The sequence below is a fragment of the Oncorhynchus mykiss genome, chromosome 9 (assembly GCF_057628025.1).
Source record: "Oncorhynchus mykiss isolate SJ-2025 chromosome 9, ASM5762802v1, whole genome shotgun sequence".
In the NCBI taxonomy this organism is placed as follows: Eukaryota; Metazoa; Chordata; class Actinopteri; order Salmoniformes; family Salmonidae; genus Oncorhynchus; species Oncorhynchus mykiss.
The window spans coordinates 38,461,693-38,483,307 of record NC_143030.1 but is presented as its reverse complement, the minus strand read 5'-3'; the positions used below and the strand labels follow the sequence as shown (position 1 = coordinate 38,483,307).

The window sequence follows — 21,615 nt, the reverse complement described above, 5'->3', positions numbered from 1 at the left end:
GGGGGGTCGGTAGCAGGCGGCAGACTTATTTCTGGAGAGAGTAATTTTTAAAATTAGTAGTTCGAACTGTTTGGGTATGGACCTGGAAAGTATGACATTACTTTGCAGGCTAACTCCTCCCCCTTTGGCGGTTCTATCTTGATGGAAAATGTTATAGTTGAGTATGGAAATCTCAGAATTTTTGGTGGCCTTCCTGAGCCAGGATTCAGACACGGCAAGGACATCAGGGTTAGCAGAGTGTGCTAAAGCAGTGAGTAAAACAAAGTTAGGGAGGAGGCTTCTGATGTTGACATGCATGAAACCAAGGCTTTTTCAATCACAGAAGTCAACAAATGAGGGTGCCTGGGGACATGCAGGGCCTGGGTTTACCTCCACATCACCCGAGGAAACAGAGGAGGAGTAGTATGAGGGTGTGGCTAAAGGCTATCAAAACTGGTTGCCTAGAGCGTTGGGGACAGAGTAAAAGGAGCAGATTTCTGGGCATAGTAGAATATATTCAGGGCATAATGCGCAGACAGGGGTATGGTGGGGTGCGGGTACAGCGGATGTAAGCCCAGGCACTGGGTGATGATGAGAGAGGTTGTATCTCTGGACATGCTGGTTGTAATGGGTGAGGTCACCGCATGTGTGGGAGGTGGGACAAAGGAGGTATCAGGGGTATGAAGAGTGGAACTAGGGGCTCCATTGTAAACTAAAACAATGATAACTAACCTGAACAACAGTATACAAGGCATATTGACATTGTGTGTGTGTGTGTGTGTGTGTGTGTGTGTGTGTGTGTACATTGCATTTTAATTCACATTCAGCAGCTGCCAGTCCTTATGATTCTGGCAGTTCTCATGTTGTCAAACACTACCCCAGCCCACCCAGACACTGGCAGGTTGTTGACACACTTCCCACCATCTCCCTGACAATGGCACCACACACATTCTACTGTAACCATGTAGACAGCCATCTCTGGTTGTGTGTGTGAGAAAGTGAGAGATCTACTATTGCATCACTGCATGGTTTTGGGTCAACAGCCTGGTGAGCCTGTCTAAGAGTGATAAAGTGTTTCAGATCCTTCCCATGTTTTCCAGGCCACAGCGTCCAAATCTCACATTGGCCATTTATCACCGCTCTCCTGTCACTGTGAAAACAGGAGCATATTGCTGCAGCCCAGGGGGAAGACTTTATCAGAGCACTGCTTAGATGCACAGTTAGATAGGATATCATCTCATTAACTAGGCTGAGAGTGTGAGAGAGAGCAGGTGAAAGCTCCGAGGTAGAAACTGCATAATGACTTTTAGTGATCATACCCTGATCAAATGAAGTTATGAGGTGGATTTGGGTTAGGGAGGAGACTGACTGAACAGGTTGGTTCAATACACATACTGTAACTCCCTCTTTTCTCTCTCCTCATTCTCTTTGTCTCTCCAGCCCTCTAACACAGCCAAGCCTAACATGGAAGAGGGCATAACTCTCTTCTCCACTCTTCTCAACAACAAACACTTTCTGGTTACCTTCGTCCACGCGCTGGAGCAACAGAAGGACTTTGCCGTACGCGACAGGTAACCATGAAAATCATGACAACCATGCACACTTCAAACCCAAAACACTGTTACTGCATAAGGCCCCGATTCCAACCCAAGTTAAACATGCAAAAATGGAACGTCATTCCCTTTTTATGCATTTCTCTCTATGCGTATTCTGACCTTGAACTTAAGCATGAGAATAGCACGCTATTCACCCTCTATTCATTCGGGGTAGAGATCTAAGAAATGAAGGTGTGGCAGAGGTGTGTCTACAGATAAGTGGTATACTGACCTTGACTTAATTCCCTCATAATTCCACCAGTTTTACATGCCAGGAAACCATGAATAAGGTGGATCGAACCTGCCGGTTTCAAGTGGAAAAAGCATCTACTTTCTTTTTTCCATAGAAACAACAGCAGTCTCTATGCACTGTATGTCATGTTCGTCATAACGAGGAGACCATGGTGCAGCGAGACCAAGAATACATTCTTCTTTTATTCCACGAAGAACACTAAACAAACTACCAAAACAACAAAAACGACCGTGAAGCTATGTAACAGGAGTGCTGCCAGGCAACTACACATAGACAATAACCCACAAAACCAAAATGGAAAATGGCAACCTAAATAGGATCCCCAATCAGAGACAACGATAAACAGCTGCCTCTGATTGGGAACCAATTCAGGCCACCATAGACCTACATTACCTAGACATACAAAAACCCCATGGATATACAAAAACCCCAATGGATATACAAAAACCCCATAGATATACAAAAACCTTAAACAGGACAAAAACACACATACCCACCCTCGTCACACCCTGACCTGACCAAAATAATACATAAAACATAGATAAGTTAATGTCAGGGCGTGACAGTACCCCCCCACCCACCCCCAAAGGTGTGGACTCCCGACCGCAAACCTGAACTTATAGGGGAGGGTTCGGGTGGGCATCTACCCTAGGTGGCGGCTCTGGTTCTGGACGCCGCCCCCCTTCTTTGCACTGAGTCCGCTCTTGTAGCACTGACCCGTGGATCATCTCCGGAGGTTCTGGTCTGGGTACTGTCGCCGGACCCTCCGGACTGGATACTGTAGCCGGACGCTCTAGACTGGGTACTATTGCCGGACGCTCTGGACTGCCGAGGCGCACTGTAGGCCTGGTGCGTGGTGCCAGAACTGGTGGTACCGGGCTGAGGACACACACCTCAGGTTGAGTGCGGGAAGGAGACACAGGACGTCCTGGACTCTGGAGGCGCACTTGAGAAGAGTGCGAGCAGTAGGAACAGTACACACCGGGTTGTGAAAGTACACTGGAGACCTAGTGTGTATAGCCGGCATCAATTGTTCCGAAACTTTAACACATTTCAGAATGAGTACGAGGAACTGACACAGGTGGCATCGGACAGCTAACACGCTCATGGCGAATGCCGTGCATACTACGCCAAACCAACAGCTCTCTCTTCACTCTCCTCCAATTGAATCAACAACTCCTCGAAGGTCTCATAATCCCCCTCCGTTCACTCTCCTCCAATCTGTCCAATAACTCCTCGACAATCTCTGACTCACCCCTCAACTTCGCCGACTGCTCCATGTGCCTCCTCCAAAAACAATCTTGGGGTTTCTGTGGCCTACCTTCCCGACGTCGTTGCTGTCCTCTCTTGCTCCTAGGCGACTCCTCAGCCTGTGTCCAAGCCTGTGTCCTTGGTCCTTTTATGGTGGGTTATTCTGTCATGTTCGCCATAACGAGGAGACCACACATAGCAGGTAAACCTGGAGCCTGGTGCACGCTTTACAATGACTGGACCATTGTCAAACACTTTGCGTAAGAAAGGCGTGCATATAAGAAAGGCGTAATTTCCTAAGTCGGAATCGGACCCTAACTAATGATCCTATGTATCCACCTCTTCCCAGTTCAAAGTGTTTATGTGTAGAATATGACAGCTCAATACAACACCTCAGCATATCTGTGTAAAAACAATGTTGTTCTGAAGGCTCTTCAAAGAACTGGGATATTCCCGAGTCCCACCCTTAGCGTAGTTGCCAACAACCGGATGCATCCAATTTTCAGGGATATCTTCAACCTAGCTTCCTTTTCTGCTGAAAACTGGATTTAGGAACTCAGGCATTTATTTTACTCCTGCTACATTAGGTTACCTGAGACCAAACTACTTCCCTCCCTCTCCAGGCTAAGCAACACAGCAGCTATAATATTTCCCCTACTTGGTCTCCTGGATGAAAGGCTCTTTGTTATGGAAATCACCCCGTCCTCACCCTCTATCCATTTGGACCACTCATAAATAAAGCGGAGCCAGTTCAGAAGGGAAACCCCAGTGTGGTGGCATCAGCTGATATTACACTAAATGTATTGACACTCTACTTACATGCGGTCTATTGAAGTTGACCAGTTCTACACATGCTTCCTCAATGCCAGATGTCACACGCACACATGCGCTGGTGTCTCTTGCTAATGCCAATACTATGCATGGTTATCTTTTCTAATAAATGGTTAAATGTACAAGTGGTATTTCCTTTCTGAACTACATAACTCTGTGTGTTCTCAGGTGCGGGGAGTAAATCCTCTTGCATGTCTCTGTACTCTGTTCTCACACACATTTTGGTGTTTTTCTTTTGTCTCTCTTTCCTCAGGTGTAGCCTGGCGTCCTTGCTCACTATCGCCCTCCATGGTAAACTGGAGTACTACACCAGCATTATGAAGGATCTGCTGGTGGACCTGATCGACGCCTCGGCCGCCAAGAACCCCAAGCTGATGCTGCGACGCACAGAGTCTGTGGTGGAGAAGATGCTCACCAACTGGATGTCTATCTGCATGTACAGCTACCTCAAGGTGTGGGAAGGATGGCAGGATAAAAAACGAGACTCACCTTGACCTTTTTATCAAATCATGAGGATCCACTGTCAATGTAGTTGAACCCCTTACTGAGAAACATCATCCCTCGGTTCTCAAAGCTATCTGTTACGTTTTTAACATGTTACTGTGATGTTTTCTTCAGGAGACAGTGGGCGAGCCCTTCTTCCTGCTACTGTGTGCCATCAAGCAGCAGATCAACAAGGGTTCTATAGACGCCATCACAGGGAAGGCCCGGTACACCCTCAACGAGGAGTGGCTGCTCAGAGAGAACATCGAGGCCAAGCCACAGGTCAGTCACAACACCGCAATGCTGATTTAATATACTGACCACTGATTGGTTAATAAAAAATCTAAAAGACTTGCTGTATGCATGTATCATGTGTCAATCATTCACCTCTATATAATCCTGTTTATAATGTCCTAATTAAATAGTGACCTACCCTGCCTACTCTAATGTCCTCCCTCTCTTTGTGTCCAGAACATCAACGTCTCGTTCCAGGGCTGTGGGATGGACTCTCTGGCCGTGAGGGTGATGAACACAGACACCATCTGCCAGGTGAAGGATAAGATTCTAGATGCCTTCTATAAGAACCTGCCCTTCTCGCAGTGGCCCCAGGCAGAGGACGTAGACCTGGGTTTGTATTTTATTTTATTCTTCTTCCTTTATTCAGATTGATTGAGAAAGACATTTTTTGAAAGGGACCCCTGATCAACTCTTGCTTTGTAGCACAACTGACATGAAGCTAATACAATAGATGGCCAAATGCATTTGAACATTTATAACATTATCGTCCCTTTCCTCGTCCCTCTCTCCCTTTTTCCCCCCTCTCTGCTGTGCTGTAGAATGGTTTGCGTCTGGTAGTAACAGCAGGATCCTCCAGGACCTGGATAACACTTCAGTGATGGAGGATGGCAGGAAGAAACTCAACACAGTCACGCATTACCAGGCAAGGCTCTGCTCCCACAACACACACACCAACTCACCTGTGCCTGCGTGAGTGGATGCATAAGTGAAGTTGTGCGTGGTGTGTGTCCCCTGTGTCTGTGTGTTTTCCCTGACATTAACACACTCACAGCAAGGGTGGAAGTAACAGAGAGGTGAGGGTGAGAAGTCACTGTAAATGTTGACTGCCCAAGGAGTGCCAAATTCTGTTTATCTGTGTTTGCATACAGATGGGTGTCGATACAGTATGTGTGTGTGTGGTGCCCCTCTGTGACTGTGTGTTTGTTTGTGTCATCATACACATGTTGTATGTTTTTGTGTGATTTCTGTTTTTATTTGTATCTGTCATTGTCTGTGGTGGGTATTTGTGTGTTTGTCTTGGTGTAAAAAAAATAATTGGGGGTCTTGGCATTTTCTAGTGTCTTGTCATGTTTGTATTGTGTCAGAGTAATTCTGTGTGTCTGAGTGTATTTGTGTGTGTAAACAGTCGGGCGGTGACCTATAACCTTTGCCCTGTTACCAGTGCTGTTACGTGCTCTGTTAAGTTAGTGCTGAGTTGTGAAGGCAGTGAGGCACAGTGTGTACTAACAGTCTCGGTTCACTGGCAAGGCTGTTCAATCCATTTCCCTGTGTTGACTTTAATGAGCCCAGCGAGCCCCCCTGGAGCCCCCCTGGAACCCTCCTGGAGCCCCCCTGGAGCCACCCTGCCACTTCAGACTCACACACACACCCGAACACACACACATACCCTGAGGCAGCAGATAATGATCCAGTTCTCGTGCTCCCCCTCTCACCCCTGTCCCTGTGACCTCTGAACCCTCCCACAGATCCCAGAGGGGGCGTCGTTCGCCATGAGCATGAAAGACAAGAGAGACAACACCCTGGGGAGAGGTAGGTCACACACACACACTATCTGTCACCTTGTCACACACTCCTACATGCTTAGAAAAATATAAACTTTATTAAAACCACACACACTCACTTCATCCTGAGCATATTACACACACTCACACATCAAACCACTGACATACATACATTTCCCGCCATAAAACACGCTGTAGCAGTCTCGCTTAATCAATCACACACGGATGCACGCACACACACAGTACATCAATCAATAAATCAATCAGATGTATTTATGAAGCCCTTTTTACATCAGCTGATATCTCAAAGTGCTGTACAGAAACCCAGCCTAAAACCCCAAACAGCAAGCAATGCAGATGTAGAAGCACGGTGGCTAGGAAAAACTCCCTAGAAAGGGAACAGAACATGGCCAAGATGTTCATAGATGACCAGCAGGAAATAATAATAATAATCACAGTGATTGTAGAGGGTGCAACAGGTCAGCACCTCAGGAGTAAATGTCAGTTGGCTTTTCATAGTCGATCATTCAGAGTTAGAGACAGCAGGTGCGATAGAGCGAGCGAGTCGAAAACAGCAGGTCTGGGACAGGTAGCACATCCGGTGAACAGGTCAGGGTTCCATAGCCGCAGGCAGAACAGTTGAAACTGGAGCAGCAGCACGACCAGGTGGACTGGAGACAGCAAGGAGTCATCAGGCCAGGTAGTCCTGAGGCATGGTCCTAGGGCTCAGGTCATCAGAGAGAGAGAGAATTAAAGGGAGCATACTTAAATGCTCCCACAGGACACCGGATAAGACCGGAGAAATACTCCAGATATAACAGACTGACCCTAGCCCCCCAACACATGAACTATTGCAGCCTAATTACTGGAGGCTGAGACAGGAGGGGTCGGGAGACACTGTGGCCCCGTCCGACTATACCCCCGGACAGGGCCAACCAGACATTTAGACCTTTCTACAGCATGGTTGATGTCCAGTAGCCATAAGCATGAACAGATATCTAGCCCCAGATGAAACAGGAGGGGGAGTGTTCCCTGTACCAGATGATTCTCTACTGTGACGTCAACATTTGGGAGGGTCTGCTAACCTCACCCAGAACAGATCTAAGTTCTGACAGACCCGCTCTGTCCACCCTAATGATTAGGGCCTCTCCTCTCAGTCATATTGGGCCAGAAACAGGCTAAATGGATGTGAAGTAAACCCTAGCTAATGTAAAACACATTTACCCCTTTCTGTGATCACCTCAGAGGGTCTGGACTGGGACCGGAGCCTAAACCTGTCTGCCAGACAAAGCTAGGCCTGGAGTAATGAGAGCACAGTCACCATGGGGGGGGGGGGGGGGGGGGGGTTGTGTGTGTGCCTGAGCTTTGTAAACTCATTAGACTGGCTCCAGCACCAATCACAAGCTCTGTCTGTTTCTCTTCAGCTTTTCTCCCTCATTCTTTCACTCATAATCTTTCTTTTTTTCACTCAGCTCCCAATCCACCTGAATCATTGGCTCTTACATACTCTCTCTTTTTCTTTTTACTGTCTTTCACTCGCCTTCCCTCCTCCAATCTTCTTTTTTTCAAACTGCCTCTTTCTCGCTCTCTCTCTCCTCTGATTTCTCTCTCTCTCTCTCCTCTGATTTCTGATTGTTTTGTTCTGTTTTTTTCTCTCCCTCTGCAGCCAAAGACTTGGACACAGAGAAATATGTCCATTTGGTAAGTACAGACACACTCACTCACACACACACATGGACAGAGAGCTTTTTCATTCACCCCCGTTCCTTCTGTCATCGGCCCCATTGGTCTCAGAGAGAGCTCAATTTAACTCGGACAGACACAGTGAAGGCCTGAGCAATACATCTGACTACATACTTTCGTAAGAGTTTGAGTGTGCGTGTGCTTGTAGGAAAGCTGGAGGAAGGACATGACAGCGCTAATAGCACATTAGCCATTGAAGAAAACTCAGATATGACTTTGGGTTTGACATGAGTTCTTGCTTCAGTCATTTTTAGTGTGCAGTTGTTTGTTGTAGGACTTCATATTATGGTGTGCTGGCCTGGAATGGAGCTTGTTGACAGGCTCAGTAGAGGACAAACGCCAGTGTCTTTCTGCCCCAGCTCCATAGCCCTGTCCTAGCTAAGACCTGTAGGAGCATGTCACATGATACTGGTACTGCGTAAGAGAAAATTCCAGACTTTTCCAACTTGCAGTATTTCATAAAGTGACATCATGTTAGTCATACCTCATAAATCCCCACTGTGATTCCTGGGTCGTATTCATGAGGCAAGAATAAGAGAAACCTTTTGAAATGGAAGACGTATTAATTGAACTTTTCCAAAAATAACACAAAAAATAATAATTTCATCTCCCTGTCAAATGTTAGTCACACCTACAGTACAGTAGATTCCCGTTTAGAATGAGGTAATTTCCCATGGTGCTGAATGGATGTTTTTGTACCCTGACCTCTAATCTCTGCCCCCTGCCCATCTAGGTCCTGCCTCATGATGAGCTGTTTGAGAATAAGAAGTCCCACAGACAGAGTCACCGTAAGAAGGTCCTCCCTGAGATCTACCTGACACGCCTCCTCTCCACCAAGGTCAGAAAATAAAAAATACATGGCAGCCATCTTGAACGATTTGCAGTCTACAATGCTGTGACAGAAAGCAGTGCCAGCCTAGTTTGGGTCTGTTACTGCTTCAGCTCGCCAACTCCTTATCATGTCCAATCGTGAGCCTAAACAGTTTGGCATGACAATCAGAGTAGCTGGCTAAACCAGAGGCATCACTCCTTAATCATTATGAATCATCCCATTACCAGTTCTATTTACAGTGACATCATCCTGGAATTCCAAACAATCCATCTTGATCCCAGTTCTGGTTCTGTGTCTGATCCCATCTGTGTTGTGATTCCGTAGGGAACATTGCAGAAGTTCCTGGACGACCTTTTCCAGGCCATCCTCAGTATTCCCGCAGAGCGTCCTCCACTGGCCATCAAATACTTCTTTGACTTCCTGGAGGAGCAGGCAGACAAGAGGGGCATCACCGACCCCGACACCCTGCACATCTGGAAGACCAACAGGTAGGGGAACTAGATACATCGGATCATCTACTCATCAATACTATTGTACCTCTAATGCTAAATGTTTTCTGAAGCTCACAGAATGTTTTCCCATCTCCTTAGTTTACCTTTGCGTTTCTGGGTGAACATCCTGAAGAACCCTCAGTTTGTGTTTGACATTGATAAGACGGATCACATGGATGCATGTCTGTCTGTCATCGCCCAGGCCTTCATAGACGCCTGCTCCATTTCAGACCTGCAGCTGGGCAAGGTGAGACACAAAAACACTTCACACATGCATTACACACACTTTTATGGTACATGTAATACAGTACACTACACATGTAATACAGTACACATAAACATGCATACACACATACATATTCACTGCTAGGTAAACACACACTCATAGACATGGTTACACATCAGCAGGCGCTTAGGGCCCCCGGCCGCTGGTGGTGGTGTAAGGTGTAAATTGGAAATTTGGTTGTGTATCAGCAGATTTTCTCTTTTTTTGACAGTCACTCAATTAGCCATGTCAGCTAACAACTTTTAGACTGTAAGTTAGTCTAGCCATCTAAACTTGTAGTAATTATGGCCGAATACCGACAGGCACACATGTCATGACAAAATGTGTAGAATTGCAGGAAATGTGCTTTAAAACTACTAAAATATATCTCTGCCTCATGGCGAAATAAGTAGAATTGCATGATATTTCTTATAAAATTGCAAAATGTTCTCTTCACTCCATGGCAAAATGTGTCAAACTGCAGAAAACGTCCTTTAAAACTGCAATATTTTCTCTACGCCTCCTTGGCATAATGTGTAGAATTGCTGGATATTTCATTTTTAAAGGGTACATTTTTCTCTCCACTGTCAAGAGGCAGACAATTTTGGTTACCCAAATCTCACTTAGGGTACCCAAAAGGCTAGAGCCGGCCCTGATACAAATATACAAGACTGCTGTACCTACAGCATATACTCTTACACACAGAAAAAAAAGACATTTTTGACAGCAGACGCTCTTATCCAGAGTAACTTACAATTATTGAATTCATCTTCAGATAGCTAGGCGAGACAATCACATATCACGGTCTTAACAAGTACATTTCCCTCAACAAAATAGTTATCAGCAAAGTCAGTGGTAGTAGGAAAAGACGAGTGCAGAAATCCCCAGTTTCCTCCCCAGTCCCTGCCAACCTCCCTCCCCTCCTTTCTCCAGTCAGTACGTCAGCTCTGTCTACCTCTCCTCATGTTATTTCAGCCCAGTCTGCTCAACCAAGGTCATGAGCACCAGGAATCGTGTGTGTGTGTGTGTGTGTGTGTGTGTGTGTGTGTGTGTGTGTGTGTGTGTGTGTGTGTGTGTGTGTGTCTTTCAGTGCCCTCACCCCCCACAAATCAGTCTCATCCCTCGGACGTTGTGACCCCTAGCATACACACTGCTTCCTGTCTCTCTGACTGACTTCCTCCCTGGAGATATTTGTCAAACAATGCTGATCTATTCCACTTGTTCATTGCCAAAGAGCCAATGCAAGCACGTCAAGCATGTGAAACACACACAAACAAAGAAACACACCGTGGCACCGTAAAAAACATCTAGATGCTCACATCCCGATGCTCATCGGTCATTTGGCCAGTCCTAAAAAGAAAAAATACTATTTTAGGCTTAAGGGTTAGGTTTAGAACTAGGGTTATAGCAGCGTTTCCCAAACTCGGTCCACGGGACCCAAGGTGTACACATTTAGGTTTTTTTCCCTAACACTAACTAACGCTGATTCAAATGACCAAAATTGATAATTAGTTGATTATTTGGGGTCAGGGTCAGGTTTAGGGTAAATAGGACTTTGAATGGGAATCCCCAAAAAGTCCTCACAAGTACAATACACAAGTGTGCGTGTGTAGCGGTCAGAGGACAGGACATCGCTCTGCAGGGGTGAGAGAGGGCTTGGAAACTAAGCTGCTTCCACGAAAACCTTATCTGGTGGCCTGCAGACATACAGTAGGGATGGAGGGGGTGTGGGCGGTTATTAGGGGTCAAGGGGGGTCGTCAGGCAGATGGAGGAACCACAGGAAATGAAATGACCTTGTGGACAGGAAGAGAGGGATCCCTATCAGGAGGAGGGGCAGTGGCTGGAATCTTCCTAGCTCCGATACCACACACACACGCAAATGCATAGCCTACATATCTGTATGCTCAGCTCAACCCAATACCTTGTATGTGTACCTTAGTGATTGAATAATGCTTTCAGTACCATTGTAAATGCTGTCAGTAACTTGGAGAAGTAGCAGATGTAAGTAGAATGAAGGGTTGTTATATCTGGCCTCGTTCTCTGTGGCTGTGGATATGGCTTGTTTAACTTTCCTATTGTGAGGAGAGGAAACCCTGGGCCCTCCCTTCTTTGTCTTTGCACAAGGAGGTGCTGACCTACTCACACACTGATAACACCAACCACTCACTATGACCATGGACCATAGACCAACCATAGACCAACTACATTATGACCACAGACCATGCTGCCCACAGTCTCATTAACAACTCACTGACCATAGACCACACTCTTACTTAATACTACTTAATATAATGTTTGCATACCCTACATTATTTATCTCTTATCTCACGTATATACTGAATATACTGTACTCTATATCATCTACTGCATCTTTATGTAATAAATGTGTCACTAGCCACTTTAAACTATGCCACTTTGTTTACATACTCATCTCATATGTATATACTGTACTCGATACCATCTACTACATCTTGCCTATGCCGCTCTGTACCATCACTCATTCATGTATCTTAATGTACATATTCTTTATCCCTTTACACTTGTGTGTATAAGGTAGTAGTTTTGGAATTGTTAGCTAGATTACTCGTTGGTTATTACTGCATTGTCGGAACTAGAAGCACAAGCATTTCGCTACACTCGCATTAACATCTGCTAACCATGTGTATGTGACAAATAACATTTGATTTGATTTGATTTGACTCACCATACACTGGACTGAGCACTGTCATACTGAAAACAATCTGACAACCAAACACAGGCAGTGGTTTATTACATACTGGTCGTGGTCAGGAGAGTGGTAAAGTACAGAACTAGTTTGGTTAATTACTAAAAGCTCCATAGAGGTTACTTTGACTAAATAGGACTGTGTCTTGTTTCAGGACTCTCCCACCAACAAGCTGCTGTATGCCAAGGAGATCCCAGAGTACAAGAAGAGGGTGCAGTGCTACTACAAGCAGATCCAGGAGATGGCGCCACTGAGCGAGCAGGAGATGAACGCCCACTTGGCCGAGGAGTCACGGGTGAGAGAGCGAGGGGTGACAGATCAATATATGATTGATTGATTGATTGATTGTAATTTGTTATCCTTGGTGGCAGACTGCCACTGCATTCAACGGTGCTACACTGAAAGTTTGGACACACCTACTCATTCAAGGGTTTTTCTTTATTTTTATGTTCTACATTGTAGAATAATGGTGAAGACATCAAAACCATGAAATAACAGATATGGAATCATGTAGTTACCAAAACAGTGTTCAACAAATCAAAATATATTTTATATGAGAGATTCTTCAAAGTAGCCCCCCTTTAGCTCAATAGCTTTGTACACTCTTGGCATTCTCTCAACCAGCTTCATGAGGAATACTTTTCCAACAGTCTTGAAGGAGTTCTACACATATGCTGAGCACTTGTTGGCTGCTTTTCTTTCTCTGCGGTCCAACTCATCCAAAACCATCTTAATTGGGTTGAGCTCAGGTGATTGTGGTGGCGAGGTCATCTGATGCAGCACTCTATCACTCTCCTTCTTGCTCAAATAGCCCTTACACAGTCTAGAGGTGTGTTTTGGGTCATTGTCCTGTTGAAAAACAAGTGATTGTCCCACTAAGCGCAAACCAGATGGCATGGCATATCGCTGCAGAATGCTGTGGTAGCCATACTGGTGAGTGAGCCTTGAATTCTAAATAAATCACTGACAGTGTCACCAGCAAAGCACCCGCACACCATCACACCTCCTCCTCCATGCTTCACGTTGGGGACCACACATGCGGAGGTCATCTGTTCACCCACTCTGCGTCTCACAAAGACACAGCGGTTGGAACCAAAACATCTCACATTTGGACTCATCAGACCAAAGGACAGCTTTCCACCGGTCTAATGTCCATTGCTCGTGTTTCTTGGCCCAAGCAAATCTCTTCTTATTGGTGTCCTTTAGTAATGGTTTCTTTGCAGCAATTTGACCATGAAGGCCGGATTCACAGTCTCCTCTGAACAGTTGATGTTGAGATGTGTCTGTTACTTGAACTCTGTGAAGCATTATTTGGGCTGCAATCTGAAGTGCAGTTAACTCTAATGAACTTATCCTCTGCTGCACAGGTAACTCTGGGTCTTTCCTGTGACGGTCCTCATGAGAGACAGTTTCATCATAGCGCTTGATGGTTTTTGCGACTGCAGTTGAAGGAGCTTTCAAAATTCTTGAAATGTTCCCTATTGACTGACCTTCATGTCTTAAAGTAATGATGGACTATTATTTGTCTTTGCTTATTTTAGCTGTTCTTGCCATAATATGGACTTGGTATACCACCCTACCTAGTCACAACACAGCTGATTGGCTCAAATGCATTAAGAAGGAAAGAAATTTGACAAATCAACTTTTAACAAGATACACCTGTTAATTTAAACTCATTCCAGGTACCTCCCTCTTGAAGCTGGTTGAGAGAATGCTAAGAGTGCAAAGCTGTCATCAAGACAACGGGTGGCTATTTGTAATATCTCAAATATAAAATATATTTTGATTTGTTTAACGCTTTTTTTGGTTACTACATGATTCCATGTGTGTGATTTCATAGTTTTGATGTCTTCACTACTATTCTACAATGTAGAAAATAGTAAAAAATAAAGAAAAACCCTTGAATGAGTAGGTGTATACAAACTTTTGACTGTATATCGGAACGATACGCTCACTCTGTTACAGAAATACAGAAACGAGTTCAATACCAACCTGGCCTTGACGGAGATCTACAAATACGCCAAGAAATACAGAAACCAGGTAAGATCCGCTATCTCTCCCACTACCTCTGCCCTGGATGAGCTGTTTGACACGTTTAAACTGGCCCTATCTCCAGCCTTATCACAGTCTATATTCCACATGGAGTTTAGAGTTTCAGAGAGAAAGAGAGAGATGAGTATCAGGGCATGAAGCATCAGTACAGGTGATCACATGCTTCTTTAAAGATTAACGGCCTCTTCACAACCCCACACACCCTCTTTCACCCAGACCCGAAAAAGACCCGCGCGCACACACACACACCTACTGTTCCATGGAATGATTCAGACAGTGATGATGTCTGAGGGCCCTCATCATAATGTCTGAGGGCCCTCATCATAATGTCTGAGGACCCTCATCATAATGTCTGAGGACCCTCATGTGTTTAACTGCTGTTATACCCCACAGGGTGAGATCTTGCGTGGAGCCCCAGATCGAGGGAGATTACCAGTGGTCTTGTATGTCTTCCATATCCTAATAATTGCTCCCACAGTTGATTTCTTCAAACCAAGCTGCTTACCTATTGTAGATTCAGTCTTCCCAGCCTGGTGCAGGTCTAAAATGTTGTTTCTGGTGTCCTTTGACAGCTCTTTGGTCTTGGCCATAGTGGAGTTTGGAGTGTGACTGTTTGAGGTTGTGGACAGGTGTCTTTTATAAGGATAACAAGTTCAAACAGGTGCCATTAATACAGGTAACGAGTGGAGGACAGAGGAGCCTCTTAAAGAAGAAGTTACAGGTCTGTGAAAGCCAGAGATCTTGATTGTTTGAAGGTGACCAAATACTTATGTTCCACCATAATTTGCAAATAAATTCATTAAAAATCCTACAGTGTGATTTTCTGGATTTTTTTTCTAATTTTGTCTGTCATAGTTGAAGTGTACCTATGATGAAAATTACAGGCCTCTCTCATCTTTTTAAGTGGGAGAACTTGCACAATTGGTGGCTGAATACTTTCGCAAGGCACTGTACATAAAGATATATGAATAAGTGATGGTACAGAGCGGCATAAGCAAGATACAGTAGATGGTATTGAGTGCAGTATATACATATGAGATGAGTATGTACAGTGCCTTGCGAAAGTATTCGGCCCCCTTGAACTTTGCGACCTTTTGCCACATTTCAGGCTTCAAACATCAAGATATAAAACTTAATTTTTTTGTGAAGAATCAACAACAAGTGGGACACAATCATGAAGTGGAACGACATTTATTGGATATTTCAAACTTTTTTAACAAATCAAAAACTGAAAAATTGGGCGTGCAAAATTATTCAGCCCCCTTTACTTTCAGTGCAGCAAACTCTCTCCAGAAGTTCAGTGAGGTTCTCTGAATGATCCAATGTTGACCAAAATGACTAATGATGATAAATACAATGCACCTGTGTGTAATCAAGTCTCCGTATAAATGCACCTGCACTGTGATAGTCTCAGAGGTCCGTTAAAAGCGCAGAGAGCATCATGAAGAACAAGGAACACACCAGGCAGGTCCGAGATACTGTTGTGAAGACGTTTAAAGCCGGATTTGGATACAAAAAGATTTTCCAAGCTTTAAACATCCCAAGGAGCACTGTGCAAGCGATAATATTGAAATGGAAGGAGTATCAGACCACTGCAAATCTACCAAGACCTGGCCGTCCCTCTAAACTTTCAGCTCATACAAGGAGAAGACTGATCAGAGATGCAGCCAAGAGGCCCATGATCACTCTGGATGAACTGCAGAGATCTACAGCTGAGGTGGGAGACTCTGTCCATAGAACAACAATCAGTCGTATATTGCACAAATATGGCCTTTATGGAAGAGTGGCAAGAAGAAAGCCATTTCTTAAAGATCTCCATAAAAAGTGTCGTTTAAAGTTTGCCACAAGCCACCTGGGAGACACACCAAACATGTGGAAGAAGGTGCTCTGGTCAGATGAAACCAAAATTGAACTTTTTGGCAACAATGCAAAACGTTATGTTTGGCGTAAAAGCAACACAGCTCATCACCCTGAACACACCATCCCCACTGTCAAACATGGTGGTGGCAGCATCATGGTTTGGGCCTGCTTTTCTTCAGCAGGGACAGGGAAGATGGTTAAAATTGATGGGAAGATGGATGGAGCCAAATACAGGACTATTCTGGAAGAAAACCTGATGGAGTCTGCAAAAGACCTGAGACTGGGACAGAGATTTGTCTTCCAACAAGACAATGATCCAAAACATAAAGCAACATCTACAATGGAATGGTTCAAAAATAAACATATCCAGGTGTTAGAATGGCCAAGGCAAAGTCCAGACCTGAATCCAATCGAGAATCTGTGGAAAGAACTGAAAACTGCTGTTCACAAATGCTCTCCATCCAACCTCACTGAGCTCGAGCTGTTTTGCAAGGAGGAATGGGAAAAAAATTCAGTCTCTCGATGTGCAAAACTGATAGAGACATACCCCAAGCGACTTACAGCTGTAATCGCAGCAAAAGGTGGCGCTTCATCTTTTTAAGTGGGAGAACTTGCACAATTGGTGGCTGACTAAATACTTTTTTGCCCCACTGTATGTGAACAATAAAGGCTCTTGTGGGGAGAGAGTCACGCATGAAGGCTGAAGAACTGCTGAAGTACTCTTTCTCTGTCTGGGTTGAGTTGAGTTTGAGTTTCTGTCTTGTGCTGCAGAATGCATGAACACTTGAGGGTTACTGAAATGAGTCTCTGTATTTCTCTCTCTCGCTCTCATTCTCTATCTGTGGGTAGATACGTGTTGTAAGGTTCCTCACTTGGCCATTGTCTGAACTGTTTCTTTCTCGCTCTCCTTCTCCCTCTCTCTCTGTTAGGTGGTGAGTGCTCTTGAGTCCAACCCCACAGCGAAGCGTACTCAGCTGCACCACAAGTTTGAGCAGGTCATTGCTCTGGTGGAGGACAACATCTATGAGTGCAGCAGTGAGGCCTGAGTCCCCCTCCACCCAGATTCCAGCCTATTCCCCCTGGCTGCCTCCACCCTACCCGGGGTCCAAGGACCTAGGAAACCCCCAGTCCGTCTACCCTCCACATATTCCTTCTGTTTATAGAGCCCAAAGACGGAAAGGAACTCTTTGCTTTAAGAAAGATTTTGCTTTAAGACTGGAAGCGATGTCAGCTTGAGCTTTACTGTACCACCCCTAACCCAAGACTGCCTTAGAAACCTGATTGGGAGCACTGTACCATGGATTAAGAAATGTCCTAAGAAACGTACCTTGTATTGAGCAATTGCTTTAGATACCGAGAAATTGATACCCACGTCCCTTATATCAAATATAGAATCTCTGGATCCTCCCTTTTGACTGTGTTGACTCTTCTATTCACACATGGATATAACCCCAAGCTGGTTTCCTGCTTATTCACACCTGGCTTAAATCTCACTCTGGTTTCACACTGCTTTGACCTGAAGCATAGTGGAGTTAGAGGAGGCACTTGGAGATGGACCTCATTCTGGATGACGTCACCGCCTCTGGGACCTGGATCCCCGGCAACCATCTTACGCACTGACCCCCTTTTTCTAGGGGGATGAGCCAATGATGCACTGTACTGTATGATACATGTCCATAGCAATATTTATAGCTGAGTTATAGCTTTCTGAGTGGCCTGTTCAATGATATGTGAATGAGAAACTCCTCCCATCTTCTTGTAACCTGCACTGTTCTCAGGTTTGATTGGTGGAATGGGCAAAGAACTCCACCGGTGCTTTGAACTACAAGTCCCAATGGGCTTTGCAAGTTGGTGATGGGTTATGGAGGAGTAGAGAGTATAATTAGGTGATTTATTTAGTGTGTTTCATGTGCCAGACCTGCTTGCAAAGAGACTGGACTCTATATAATTACATTGGATGTGTTCTTGTGAAGACAGGTTGATCTGTTTTGGAAGTGACTGAGAACGAAGATTGATTATGACCAAGCGGGAAATTTAGAGTAGAACTATGACCTTCAGTTAATCAAAGAGGAAGAACTGTTTGACATGACTGTACTTGTGATGCCAAAATGACTTGTCTATTGTCAGAGTTTGTGAAAGTAAATGCTATTACAAAGCTTTAATATAGTATAAAATGTTATGAAATGTCAGTTTCGTAATCATATTTCAATTCCTGTTTTCATCAATAACAAGGGCTCGATTCAATCAAATCCGCTTTAGCCAACATCCGCATAGCGGTTGTTTTGGCGGTATGGGAACTGAGTTCGAGCTGTCATATCCACAAGTGGCTCCTGGCATTATACCTAAAGCGGACATTGCCATTCGCTGCACAAGTTGCATTAACGAAAATCCCATGCAGCCTTATTTACAAATTTTAACACTGGATTGTGAGATATAATCTACACCTGAATTAGGATGATAGAAATGCTCATGATTTCATTGGATGATTTATAAATTTGAGCATAATTATTTCTATATAGCCTACATTTTCTCATTCTGAACTTCTAGCGCTTTGGCTTTCATGGCAACGATCGCAAGAGCAGCTGCTCACCGATTAGACAGCTCTAGCAGTTTCACCTCTGACATTGCCAAAACATCTGCTATGCGGGTGTCTGCTATCGCCAGTTAATGCTTGATCTGACTGAATCTAGGCCCTGGTCCTATGTAAACTGAGAAAAGTTCAGCAAAGTGACATTTTTTAACCACAGGGCAGCAATGTACTGTAGTGTTTTGTTTGTGCTGTCTTGATTGGTTGTGCATACCACCCAACAACCCAATGGGCATCTGGACTTTTTCTGAATGGCTAGTACTGTAAATGCTCCCATATGAAAGAAACAGCTATGAAAAAGAAAGGTCTCATATTTTTATCGTCATTTTAATTCCAGGACATTTAACAACTTTATTTCCACGTCACGTACAACATCCTAATCTTTACATTATTAACACTAGTCCTGTCTCCAGAGCTTTTAAACATACACGCATACACACACGCACACTAACACACACACTCTCAGGAGGTGTCTTCTTTCTGCAGAGGTTCTATGCAGGTCCATTTGTTTACATTCAGGACCTTTTCCGAGCCAAGTGTTAAGAACTAACCCGTTCAGCCTCATCATGGGAAAGACACCGAAACCAGGGGAGAGCTCCCCTCAATGCTTTATGGTAGGCACAATCTAAACCAATTTAAAACGTATTTTACCCTAAGTATTAATTTAAAAAATGGATACTTTAAAGTGTATTTAAGGGGCATAAGCTGAACAATTATGTAAACAAAAGTTGCCATACGTTTTTTTTTATATTGTGGCATTTGAAGGTTTCACTTCAACACTAAATTATTGTATGTGTTTTAATGGGAGGGGAGCCCATGGAACGTGTTTAGTTGGACAGCCACCAAAATGACACCCAAAGGTGCTGCTTAAAGTGCTTGAGGTAGAAGTCAAGATGCACTAACCACAGACCTGATATCAGACAATGCAACCCCTATTCCTAACCATAAGGGGAGTAAAATAATCTGACTCTTTATCAGTGGTTTGAGGCAACTTCTACCAACTCCAGTAAACGATTGATGAAGCCAACTAAGCACTGTTTCTTGGTTTGTTATGCTTTGGTCACATTGAGGGATATATGTACAGGTACAACAGGCACACCCATGCAGTGCAGACAGAGGTAAATCGAGAAAATTGGCCTATCGGAGGCTGCTGCTTGGCGGTGGGTCCACAGATGGGCTGGGACAGGTAAGGAGTCAGGCTTTATGGGTCGTAGGTCAGGCAGGAGCCACCTGGCTGGCGGAGATGGAGGAGGCCTGTGTTTTGGAGGAGGCGGTGGAGGTCTCCTCCTCACCGAATGGGTTCTTCCCGCAACACACTATGGTCAACATGCAGTTCCTGAACTGGAGAAGGGAGGAGAGGGAAGGTTTTTCACACACACGTCTATCTATGTCCGCTTTATGTAGACAGACACACACACACACACACTCTGCTTGGGGTTACCTGTCTGTTGAGTAGAATGTAGATTATTGGGTTGTAGAGGGCAGCACTCTTGGCAAAGAAGGCTGGGATGGTCATCATGACAGGGCCAAAGTTGGTGCCCTGATTGGCAAAGATGTACCAGGCCACAGTGGCATAGGGCATCCAGCACACCAGATACGAGATGACCATGACGATCACCATACGGGTCACTTCTTTCTCTGCCCTCTGAGTGGTCTCTGACTCCTGCTGCAGGGCTGCCGCCTGAATGGACAGACACACACAGAGTGCTTTGACATGAGCCCTAACTGGAGATATATTAGTCCTGTGTGTTTACCGATACTCAGTGACCGTGTGTGTGGTCGTACCGCGCGGACGGTGCAGAGCAGACGGCCGTAGCAGAAGCCGATGATGACCAGAGGGATGGAGAAGTGGAGGGTGAACATGTAGATGACAAAGGAGGTGTTTCCCAGCTCAGGCGTCGGGGTGTAGTAGTCAATCCCACAGGAACACTGCATGCCCTCTGGGATGTACCTACAAACATTCACCTCATATTTTTGTTTGGAAATGTAATATACAGAAGTATTGCCCCTGAGGTCTACCAGCCATCAGCCCATTCCCTGTTCTTAAGGTGACATTTAAGGTAAGACTAGTAGGAGATGCTATTTGGAGGGTATTTAGAGGGTTACCTACCTGGACCAGCCACACAATGGAGGTAGAGCACAGGTGAGAGACATGATCCAGGTGAAGGCCACGCCCACAATGGCGTGCCTCTCATTGAAGCGGAAGTTGGTCATTGGTTTACACACCACGATATAGCGCTCGATGGCCAATACCACCAGAGACCAAAGGGCGATCTCCCCTGAGAGAGACACAGCATGTTAGAGAGACATACACAGTATAAATGCACATGTGCAGAAACTATTCAGACAGTTAAGGAATATTGGACACAGGCAGAAAACTTAACAGTGAACACAGGCTACTGTATCTAAAAGTACACAGGGTATAGTGAGTGAGTTCCAAGAATATTGGCAAATACAGTTATATGATCTCATTTATATTGATATGATAACTACCGTAGGTCCTACTTCAACACAGAGCTTAATGTATTCATTATATAAGGTCTATACATCTGCAGTTATTAAATACCTTTCCCCCACCCCCCCAGTCACAGAACACAGGTGTGTAAAAGAGGTGCAAATATACATATTATAGGGCGGCAGGTAGCCTAGTGGAGCAAGGCACTTAACCCTAGTGTTCTGTATGTCCTTACATTAAACTCATTGAGTTCAAGGTACATTGAGGTGACACCTGAAAAAAGTTGGGCACCCCTTTAGGTAAAATATCCTCTTAACCACAGATCTAAAATCAAATTCCCTAAAGCCTAACCATAACCATTATGGGAACAAACATATCTTATCCTGTAGCTTGCGACAACTTCTACCTAACCT

General features: G+C 44.8%; 2 protein-coding genes across 4 annotated transcripts in view; one reads left to right on the top strand and one right to left on the bottom strand.

The window, feature by feature from the left end:
* The window catches only part of LOC110531973 (plexin-D1), a 114,703-nt gene extending 95,652 nt beyond the window's left edge, over positions 1 to 19,051 (top strand). For both annotated transcript variants that reach the window (XR_016483223.1, XM_021615522.3), the window contains exons 24-36: positions 1,420 to 1,550; positions 4,163 to 4,361; positions 4,528 to 4,674; positions 4,864 to 5,020; positions 5,229 to 5,332; positions 6,156 to 6,219; positions 7,858 to 7,892; positions 8,668 to 8,772; positions 9,091 to 9,254; positions 9,357 to 9,504; positions 12,403 to 12,543; positions 14,214 to 14,288; positions 17,090 to 19,051. Coding sequence is in view for 1 of the 2 variants with exons in the window: in XM_021615522.3 (XP_021471197.3) it covers positions 1,420 to 1,550; positions 4,163 to 4,361; positions 4,528 to 4,674; positions 4,864 to 5,020; positions 5,229 to 5,332; positions 6,156 to 6,219; positions 7,858 to 7,892; positions 8,668 to 8,772; positions 9,091 to 9,254; positions 9,357 to 9,504; positions 12,403 to 12,543; positions 14,214 to 14,288; positions 17,090 to 17,206 (1,587 nt within the window). In the remaining variant the exon portion in view is untranslated. The remainder of the gene's footprint in view (positions 1 to 1,419; positions 1,551 to 4,162; positions 4,362 to 4,527; positions 4,675 to 4,863; positions 5,021 to 5,228; positions 5,333 to 6,155; positions 6,220 to 7,857; positions 7,893 to 8,667; positions 8,773 to 9,090; positions 9,255 to 9,356; positions 9,505 to 12,402; positions 12,544 to 14,213; positions 14,289 to 17,089) is intronic.
* A 4-nt stretch (positions 19,052 to 19,055) lies between these two features.
* Positions 19,056 to 21,615, bottom strand: part of exorh (extra-ocular rhodopsin) — a 28,332-nt gene continuing 25,772 nt past the window's right edge. For both annotated transcript variants that reach the window (XM_090184119.1, XM_021615523.3), the window contains 4 exons: positions 20,858 to 21,026; positions 20,533 to 20,698; positions 20,189 to 20,428; positions 19,056 to 20,088 (listed from right to left, as the gene is read on the bottom strand). In XM_090184119.1, coding sequence (XP_090040245.1) covers positions 19,963 to 20,088; positions 20,189 to 20,428; positions 20,533 to 20,698; positions 20,858 to 21,026 — 701 coding nt within the window. In that variant the 3' untranslated portion in view covers positions 19,056 to 19,962. The remainder of the gene's footprint in view (positions 20,089 to 20,188; positions 20,429 to 20,532; positions 20,699 to 20,857; positions 21,027 to 21,615) is intronic.